The sequence below is a fragment of the Lathamus discolor genome, chromosome 6 (assembly GCF_037157495.1).
Source record: "Lathamus discolor isolate bLatDis1 chromosome 6, bLatDis1.hap1, whole genome shotgun sequence".
Taxonomy (NCBI): domain Eukaryota; kingdom Metazoa; phylum Chordata; class Aves; order Psittaciformes; family Psittacidae; genus Lathamus; species Lathamus discolor.
Window position 1 is genome coordinate 48655409 of NC_088889.1, and position 10923 is coordinate 48666331.

At 40.0% G+C, this 10923-nt stretch overlaps 1 protein-coding gene across 14 annotated transcripts in view; it reads left to right on the forward strand.

Annotated features, from left to right (window-relative positions):
- The window catches only part of GPHN (gephyrin), a 293631-nt gene extending 290378 nt beyond the window's left edge, over positions 1-3253 (forward strand). For all 14 annotated transcript variants that reach the window (XM_065686689.1, XM_065686694.1, XM_065686691.1 and 11 more), the window contains 2 exons: positions 50-146; positions 2247-3253. In XM_065686689.1, coding sequence (XP_065542761.1) covers positions 50-146; positions 2247-2380 — 231 coding nt within the window. In that variant the 3' untranslated portion in view covers positions 2381-3253. The remainder of the gene's footprint in view (positions 1-49; positions 147-2246) is intronic.
- Positions 3254-10923: the final 7670 nt, after the last annotated feature.

The window sequence follows — 10923 nt, forward strand, 5'->3', positions numbered from 1 at the left end:
TAGACAGTGCAGTCTGAATGTGTGACATTTTCATCCTTTTATTCTACAGTTATCATGTGATGTAAAATTGGACCCCCGCCCAGAATATCATCGGTGCATACTGACTTGGCATCACCAAGAACCTCTACCTTGGGCACAGAGTACAGGTTAGTGTCCCATCGCACAGACTGGCAGACACACTCACACAGGTCCTTGCCTTCCTACATACATGTCTAAAAACAACCAAGCGTGTGCACACATTTTTTCATATAACCTTCCTTATTCAGGCTGATTTGCTGGCATACTGGTGCACATCCATACATATGCAAAAAATGGGTAGATGAGGTCCTTAGTAACATGGTTTAGTGGAGGACTTGGCAGTCTTCGGGTACGGTTGGACTTGATCTTAAAGGTCTTTTCCAACTTAGTTGATTCTACAATTCTATGATTCTATGTACATTATTATAAAATACAGTCATGATAAGACTTACCAACTTAACCATTAAAACTTCCTTTATCTGAATAACCTGCCTTTATACACACACCACACCTGTATGCTTGCTATGTGCATACATTTCTTTTCGTAAACATCCACCCATGCTACTTGCACTCACAGATGCATTTTCTTACTCATGCTCTTGTGCATGTACTAATCAAACGCAAGTTGAAGCCTAGGTAGGAATAATACAGATAAAAGTGTGATTCTAGCTGAATTGGAAAAGTAGTAGAGATACCAGAGGTTGTGTATGTTCTTTTAAAGCAGACCAAGGCTTTTCTTAGCCATGTTTGCCACCTAGGGATACTCAGCTGCCATTGAGGTAAATACTATATTTGAATACTTTATTAACTGTATAGCACTGAAAGACTGACTCTGCCAGTTACTCAAGAGACTGAGGTCCTTAAACAACTAACTGCCTTTTTGCTGTGTCCAAATTGTTCAATACAAAGCACTCTATACAATTCTTCACAGCGTAAACATTAGCTGAAATGAATCTTACTGTTTACTCAGAGAAAGTTCTTACCGTTGACTCCAAAGATCACACAGCCTCTGATGTATTTCCCAGTTTAAGTCAAGGTATTACATCTATAACACTGTATTTGGTTTAACTCTTGTTTTATTGTGCACCACTTGTTCCCTTACACAAACAGATTGTCTAGGATGATTTCTGTCAGTCTGGAGGTTTAAAACCCAAGAAACTAAAGAACACAACTTTTTATTGCTTTTTTTTTTTTTTCAGTACTACCAATATGACACTGTTTTTCTTCAGGGCACATTGTGAAGCTCAGTGTCCCAGAGAAACTCACTCTTTTGAGGTGGTGTATGTTATGGATTTACTCAGCTGGCCACCTATGGTCCAACCCTAGGATCATGCTGAAAAGTGTGAAGTCAAAGTAAAGGTTTACAGTTCCTATCTTGTTAGTTCTGAGGTTACAGCTTGAGCTGGGTGCCTCTGGAGAGGGAACCCTACCCCAGATCATGCCCTCCAGTTATACCCATACCACGTGGCACCTGATACCCAAGTCCAATCCCTTAACTCTGGTTGGTCATCTCTTGATTTCTGATTGGTTTTCTTTGTCACCAGACCTTCTTCTGAACTTACCTCATTCTCTTGGAGCTGTTTCCTTGGTCCTTATCTTCTTCATTCTGCTCGCACCTGCCAGATTCAGCTAATTCTGTTAGCAGCATTAGTCTTATCAAAAGTTTTCTCCACAGCACTTGTGGCTTCAGCTACCTCAGCTACTAGTGCTAAGCTAATAATGCTAAATGAGACTATTCAGATAGAATAAATTTATTCTATTTACTCTATAACAGTGTGTTAAGAACATTCTAGAGTGTGCTGATTTTAGCCTTTCTACAATCATATTAGGTATACATGTGTTAAGAACATTCTAGTGTGCTGATTTTAGTCTTTCTACAATCATATTAGGTATACAAATTGAAAAATAAAGTAATTTTGATAGGATTAGAAATTCCAACAGAAAAGCAATTTACTATGACAAGATATAAGGTACAGCTATGCGGAAGGCTAGATAGGAAAGCAGTCAGCACTGGGAATGAAGGTTTTGAGAGCCAAGGTGAAGAGAGACTGACTAATTCTCTGCAGAGTTCTGTGTTTCCATCCACCTTGTAACAGTGAGAGCCCAGCTCTATGAATAAGTTAGCACCATGAACATCTTCGTAAGAATAGCTCTTGTTTCTCACGTGGTTTGTTGCAGCATTTGAAAATAGTGGAAAACTTAACTGAAATTCTCTCATTCTCCTGTAGGGAACCAGATGAGCAGTCGTCTGATGAGTATGCGCAGTGCCAATGGACTGTTGATGCTACCTCCAAAGACAGAGCAGTATGTGGAACTTCACAAGGGGGAGGTGGTGGATGTCATGGTCATTGGAAGGCTATGATGCCACCAGCAAGAGCGAAGCTTTGATGCATGTCCACATATCATTGACTGTATCCTGTAATATGCAACGGCACAGCTAGTTTTTCTGATTTGGATAAAAGTTGATCAGTATAGTCAACATCTTGAATTATATTTCAAATGGAATTTAAATAAATACCTTTTAAAAAAAAACTTTAAAACAAATCTTAACAAAGAAATTTATTCTGATTATATCAAAGCAACTTTTTCCTTTCCTTGCAATTGCTTTGTGTGTTCAATGCTAGTTCTAATAGCGGTAGCTTTTAGTAGACAGCAGTAGGTGCCTGCAGAACTTGTGTTTTTTCTCATCTTTAAGATACAACTACTTATGCTCTTAAAACAAGGCTGTCTGCTTATTTATACTAGCGTAGACAACACTTGGATTTCCCTTATTAGTATGCTTCATAACTGCTTCACAGAGAGCTTCTGCTTGTTCTTTATCTTGTATCTCGTGTTGATGTGCACAGTGCCAAAAGCGGAGTGGCTGCACTGGGAACCCAGTGAAGCCCTGAGGTTTTCTCACCTCGCTGCGCATTCAGGGATCTCTCTTGTCCTGGCAGCCACCCAGCTCCGTACTCTTGGGCAGTAACTGGATACCTTTTATTTCAACAAACAAAAAAATTGCTTCCTTAAGTGCTGACAGCCTTTTTAACCAATACATTTAAAAATGTACAGAACTGAAAACTAAAAAAAATCAAAGACTGATCTTGTACAGATATTAGTGTTACCAGCATTCGTGTGGAAATTAAATGAGCAAAGAAATAAAACTAATGTTAAACAACTCTGTACCATAACATTTTCTGTAATGATATTGAAACTTAAATGAATAAAAAAAATCCTCAATCATTATTTAAAATTTCACCTGTTTAGCCTTGTTCTTTGAACCAAGAAAATAGTGGTTTAAGAGGGTATTTGGGGTGGGGAAGAGGACAGGAAAGGAAATAGTATGTGGAACCTAGGTCTCATCCCTTGTGTACAGTCAGTATCACGAGTTAACTGAAAATACAGAGTAAGCACTCTCACCTCCCAAAGGACAAAACGGAAGCAGCATTTGCAGGGGATTACATCTGAACTAGTCAAAGCTGGAGAATACTTTCTTTCCCCATCTGAATTGCACAGCAGTTGCAAACAGCCCTTGTGCTGCACTGTGTGCAAATTGGTAGAGCATTCTTTTTTTGTTATTATTTCCCTGAGATGCTGGGACTTTTCAGCCCTTACCAGATTATGTGTTTTGGTAATTTCACATTTCTCCTGGGATTAAGACCCTATCAGTGCCCTACGACACCTTGCTTCTTGGAGTTCAGGGGTAAAATGCTATCCCATCAACTCCACTCATGAAGCCAGACATTTGTCTGTAGTGTTTTGTGGGTTTTTTTTGAAGACTTATTCAAGGAGGACACAGAAAACTGGGTTTGAACCCTGACTGCCACAGTGGAGCACAGCTGTAGTTCCATGATAATCACAGAGGCCATCCGTTTGGCTGGTTTTAAAACCAAACCCTTTGTTTGCCGTGGAACAGCCTGATTACTCCCTGCACAGGCCATTGCAAAGGCTGAAGGCAGGTGGGGGGCATACACCATGTTCAAAGATACCCCAGGGACTGATCGTTCAGAAAAATAGTAACAGAACTTGCTGATCTTATTTCTGCGTTCTGGGGTACTTGTCCCCGTTTGTGATCTCTCTGTGTAGCAGCAGGATGGTATCAAGTTAAATTCATGGATGCCTGTGTTGACTGTACCAATACTGTAAACCACTGAAGAAGGGAGAGAAGAGTTAACTTATCTCTGAGAAATAATGTAGAACACTGCCTATTATAATCCAAAGGGTTATTATATAGTTAGAAGTTATTACAGGCAGCATATATAATGAGAATTTAAAATGTATAAAGGACACCAGTAACAGCCACCTGAGGGAGATTGTGCATGCAATTGGAAATACTAGACAAAGATAAAAGAGAAATGTGAGGAAACTCAGACAGAAATACCTTGGATCTGGTTTACATTAAAACCATTACACAAACAAATGTGTCTGAGAAGAGTTGGCACAATGCTGTGTGTAACACTGGGCTGCATTTAAACTGTATCTCAAACGGTATCTCGGCATTGTAACACTCCATTACCATTGTAACAAATAAAATATCTAGAGATTAATCAAGGTATTTTTTTCCAAATCAGAGACAGCATAAACTGCTTTAGCTACCCTATCTTTTTTTGTAAGGGCCTTTGACCAGTGTTCAAAGTTTTATGCAGGAAAATAAACTTTGCATTTTCCTAGAGAGGCACACAGCCCAGTCTCCATTAACACTGAAAGCCATAGCATATATTGGAGAGGTAACTCTGGGAGAAGTGTAATAATTCATTTTACAACTAGGTTTCAATTATCAAGCCTAAAATCTGAAGAACCTGCTTTGGTTGTTGTAATATAAATGGATATAATTGTGATACAGATAGATAAATTCTAATTACTTTCTTAGCATTCCCAATTTATGGTTTCAGGGAAGGTTAGAAGCTTCAAAAGAAAAAAATCAAGGACAAAGGGATCTTCAAGTATGTGGTTATTTTGGTTCAAGTCTTGAGACTTGCTAATGGAAACATTTTAAGGAATATTTTCACTATTTTTACTTCTCTAGATAAGGCTTTAGCACAATCAGAATAGTAAATTGGTTAACAAGAAGCGATACCAGCAGTGAGGGAAGATAAGGTGGTTATTCCAACATTTGTAGTTTTCTTCTTTTTACATCATTTTCTCCGTGTGTATACGTGGGGATGATCATGGTTAGAAATATATGCAGTGGGCCTTCTGACTCTCATTCATCCAGCTGGGATAATCTTACATGACCTACAAAATCCTGCAGCAGCTTTTGTATCCTGGCTACCTGCTACTAAAACTTTGATTGTGCCCCTGGATGTGAAAAATGGTACAAAAGTCAGCTGTATTCAATCAAATAAATAGAAGGATAGACTGGCCTCTTCCAAATACTAATTTTAAGACTTTAATTACAACATTAATTCTATCTTGATGTTAAAATATGCTAAACGTGAAATGTCTTTGATCTGTAGGTAGTTATTACAGATCTGTATGACTTCAGAGGTAACTAACATGGAATCTTTAGCCTTTTTGATTCTTGAGCTGAAGGGTTGCACTTAAAACATATTACAACATGGATACTGTTTAAGGACAATATGGAACTGAAATCACCCTGCAGGTTCTGTCTTTGACCTCCGCAGCTTGCCACTCTACACAAAGTGCTAAAGGTAGTCTTCTTTCACATGTCTCAGTCCAGAAGATGTGCTGCTTGCCTCATGCCCAGTAAAGATGGTATTCAGGTCACTGGCAGACTGCACATACCTGCACTGACCACGAGCGCTAGCTGTCATACCTGGATCTACCTTTTCCTTCCAGTTGCCTTGTTTCAAAGTCTTGTCAGTGGTGGAATGGCATAGGTCAGTCTCATTACCTTTGTGTGGCAGCAGCACTCAAGGGCTGCTTCAAGTCATGCTCAGGAAAGCTCTTCAGACTGACACCTCTGCCAGCACTTGCAGGGGGGGAACTCTGTCTGGGAGTTGAGACTTTATGGTGGGACTTGTTATTTTGAAATGCAGATGCCAGGCCTAAGATGATCCAGCACTTCCTATGGCTCTCTATTAATGTTCTAATACTCAACTTCTCAAAACTAGCACCATCACGTGAATTGTTCATGAGGTTTTGTGTTAGATAAGAAAAATATACATTAAATCAAAAGAAGCATACCACAGCTTTGTTTTCTTACATCATAACATGAGATGTTTCCAGGTACCGGTATTTGACAAAGAAAGGACAAGCAAAGTAAGAGTGAGATAGCAAAAAGACATAAGTACTGATTAATGCAGAAGACACAACTCAAGAAGTGCATGTTCGCTAGCCATCAGGTTCAATAGTTGTTTTAAGGGCAGAGTCTTCTTCTTGGATACATTTATTTGGTATATTTGAATATAGCTTTGTATTTCACCTGAGGAACTAAGTGAGAGTGGGAGAGCATCAGATGAGGCATCAAAGCTCAGTTCAGGCTATCAAGCAGTAGATTGGACTGACCAGTAATGATCCTTATACTCTTCCTCTTACCTGACAGGAAACTAAGAATAAGAGGAAGAGGGTAGATGTTGAAATGCTGAAGCACAAAATTGGCCAACAATTTGATTTTGCCTTAGCTGGAAAATTGAAACTAGTTTTTAGTATCAGGAAGAAAAGACTGAAAATTGCTTGTCATTTATGCTGAGACTTTCTGAACATTTCTAATAGACTTTTCCACAATAAATTCAGGAATATATTTCCAGCCTTTTTTTTTTTTTTTTTGTGTGTGTGTGTGTGAGGTTATTTTATTAATTTCCAAAAATTCCAGATAGTAAACTCTTTGCTTAAATGCTTCATATCTATGGTAGTCTCCTCCCTAAAGCTAAACTCAGCTGGTGCTACTCCCATGAAAAAGCCGAAATTTAGCACTTCAGGTTAAACAAAGAAGGGCATTTATGTATATAGTCAAAGAGAGCAGAGACATCTCTAGAAGGGGACAAGGTGGTCAAAGTTACAACTACTGATAAGACAAAGGATATTCAGTGAGGAGAATAACTGCAGCAGCCGATGATTGCTAAAGCAGCAATCTGTAGAATACAGACAAGGTATAGTTTTCCATAGTAGTATTTGGTCAGTAAGTTGCAATTAGGGCCCTTAACCTCACAATGAAGAACATGATCTCTGTAACTCCTGAAGAGTCTGGCAATGCCTTCACCTGCCTAAAGCCAGCCAGTCTCAGAAGACAAAACACACCATTTGCACCCCTTCAAACACGATACTGTCAGCATCTGTACTTGTAACATAATTGCTATTATTTACTCAGAGTAAAAAAAAATCCTCATTGTTTCTACTGTTTCCTTTTATTCACTTTTTTTCTGGGTTTTTTTTTTTTTTTCCAAAGTTGACTTTTGTTTGATAGTAAGTATAACCCAGCCTCCACTCAGAAAGGTGAGTGCCATGCTGGCTTTAAACATGGCACTGAAATGCAGAAACTTCTTGGCTGATTCATGGGGAGGAAAAGCCTGTGTGTTTTGCAAATGTTACAGCCTCATGATCTAGTTTCTGAAAGGGCTTAGTGACTCATGTTCAGCATTAGATTAAGACTTGCAACCATGCCATGTTGTACACAGGCTGACAAAGCTCTTGAAATATAAAGCCTTCAAAAAGGCAATGCACAGATGCACGGTAGCTCTCTAGTTGTTGGACTGGTCTGCCAGGGTTTACTTGCTCCATCCCAGCATTGTACAGAGACATCCAGCATGCTCAGTCCCTATGCAAGGACTTCTGCATTTGCATGAACTCAATTTGGGTTTAAAAATACAGTTGGCCAACTTAATTTTTGCAGAGTTAATTCACAACAAAACCAAAACCTGACTGTACACCAGTAACTCCACAGATAATCTCAACATACCAGCGAAAGCAAATGCATTGGCACGATCTTGATAACCAGGGATTCAAAAGTAGAAGTAACTTCAAGAAAAATACGAAAGAAGAAAGAAGTTAAGTTTACATCTGTGCAAAAACCACCTTAGAAACAGCAGCAGGTAAAATCTCAAAACCTTGATGTAATCATTTTGGAGGTGTGGAACACTGCCAGATGGAGAGCCATATCCAGATGCATTTGCTTCCATTAGAAAAACAGAAGTCATATTGCTATACTGACATATTACCAGCCACTGGCACAAAAAAAGCTGTCCCATTGGACTGACTAGGAAGCATGCAAAGTAGATTTTGTGGGTACCTGACATTCTCCTCATGTGGATTTTATTGTGGACCAAGATGGTTTGAAAGGATTCCATTACCAAACAGAAATCAGAACAATCAGTAGGACAAACAAGAGTTAGCACATCAAGGATGCAAAGCTTTTCAAAACCAACACATTATTACCTGTCAAGAGCATTTCCTAACTAACTAACTCAGATGTTTATCTGTTGTGGCAAAGTCACCAGTGACTTCATCATTTTGAAATGTTGTGCTGATTGGACCACTAAGGAGGACCTAATTCTGCAACAGCATATAGACCAGGCACTGGGCCAGGAGAGGTCAATCCAGATGTCTGCAGATGCAACTTCCTATGCTAGCGATGGCTGGTACCAGCAGGAGAAGGCAGCTTCTGTGGGTCTACTCCAAAAACTGCTGAGGAAACAACAAACTTCCCTGCACTGTGCAGCTTTTGTGCTTTTAGATACATTTCTTTTACAAAAATCTCCCACTTGCAAAGAAGTAGCCGCTAGTTCACATCTCAGACACAGTACAAATGCATAAGTAGATAATGATCCATCTTCCAAATAGTCCCCCAGCACCCACAGTGTTCATGGCAAGAAGTCCCACATTTTCATAATCTGAAGCAGTATCTATCTCCTGTTTTGTCCTGAATCTGCCACCTCCTGGTTTTGTTTGATGCCACTTAGCTTTCACGTTGAGGTAGACAAAGAGAAGTCATCCTCACTGTACCACCCATAGATGGCAATCATCTAGATTAAGTCTTTCATTTATATAGTCTGCCCTTTGTGGGTATGTTCTGTCTCCAACAGTCCATAAATTGGATTATGGTTGTGTTCCTCTTTGCACCCTCTTCAATTTTACTATATTCTATCTGAGACAAGGAGACCAGAACTCCACACACATTAAAAGGCATCATTATCATCCCATGTACCCACATAACGATGACTTCTCTTTGTTCTCTGCTTCTTAATAGTTAATTTTTGTTCTTCAGTGCTTCTGACCAATGTGGTTTTAAGGATATTAAAATACAGATAACCTTAAAGTCTCATTCTTAATTGGTAGTAGTCAACCTAAGAACATAATTATAATGACACTTTCAGAAAAAATTTTCTTCATAGGCATAATTTTACTTTTATCTGTGTTGAATTTCCTCAGCTGTTTTAAGTCACTTCCACTAATTTTGAGCAATCCATCCACAGTTCTTCCTGGTAAATGGATGTCTTCCTTTAATTTAGCTACCTCTAGTTTAATCTGTTAATAGAGACTGCATTGATTACCTTAGCTGAGCATCCGTTCTATACTGTATGAAAAGACCTTGGTTGGCTTGACAGCTATGCTATAATATTGATACTTTAACTTATTATGTCTTATTCCTACCTTTTATTGTGGTTTATTGCCAGTTGGATTGCCTACTGGTGCTGCCAGCCTCTTCAGCTATGCTTTAGTTTTAGCACTGCCAGGTGACCTAATAAATCTCACCTAAAGCAAGAACACCCTCATGCATAAGTGGACAAGCTGCAGTGAAAAAAATTGGTTTCATATTTTCCTATAACTTTCTTGTATTTGAATGAGGTTGCTGGAACAAGCATGTTCATGATGAACGCTGGTCTTCAGCCTCTTGGGATGTGGCTCTTCAGTGCCCCATGGCAGCTGCATGTGCTGCACTCAAGGGAATTAGCTCACAGGAATGTGTAGGTGAGAGAATTGGAGCCAATGTTGATTATAGCTGGTTGTTTGGGGACTGCTATGCCTTTCTGCAAACACAGTCTGTCAGGGCTTTGGTGTCAGTGCCAGGTAGCTGTTCATTACTAATGGTATTGGATAATGAAAATGAAAATGGCCTGAGAGCTACTTATCTGCCAGTCTTTCAGGAGAGGAGAGGTACACACACAGATGCAATGGTACTTGAACCCATCTAAACAAAAGATAGTTGGCACTGTACACCCGTGACTGACTTGCCATAATTCACTCCCTGCAGGCCAAATCCCATCAGTTTGGCCAATGTGCTATGAAAAGCCAGGGAACAGAGAAGAAGACAGGATTTAATGCGCTCTCGACAGCCTGCATTGCTGAGGAGTCATGCTGCTGCCTTCCCCATTAACTGGGGTTTTTCTAGGAGGTGGTGGCTAGGGTTAGATTAAAAGAAAAATAACAGTCGTGTGTTAAGGGGCGGGATAAAAAGCACACACAAAAAGGAGCACAGACAGGAGGGCAGCTGTGTGAATCCAGGTAACACCCTGTGCCAGCTACTCCCAAGCACATCACAGGAGCTACCAGCCCACCACAGACCCATCACTACAATGGCACAATGTTAGGCAGGAACACAAGTTAAAGATTCACAGGGATGCCTTGGCTGGAGCCCTGGGCAGGGCTGTCCCAGGAGTACCTCAGCCCCTGCCCAGGTCTGAAACCTGTTTACACAAAGCAACAGAAGGGCTCTCACAACCACGTTTCAGATGATGGAAGGTTACTATCTGGGAGTGGAGGACACATTACGGGATGCAGGGGAAAAGCATTTATAGGATTGCATGAGATTTATGAGATGTTTAGGAGAAGAACCAAAAGTGGTGAAAGGAATGTGTGTAAGGGGCTTGGAGAGAAACAGATGTATGAAAATAGAAGCATAAAGGGATTAGAAGGGCTGGTCAGGTGTAAACAGTTGTGCTTGTCTGGCCACACCCTGTGCCCTGCCTGATCACTACAATCTGTCCTGTCTTAAATGTTGTTTCTAACTCTTCTGGGTGAGGAGTA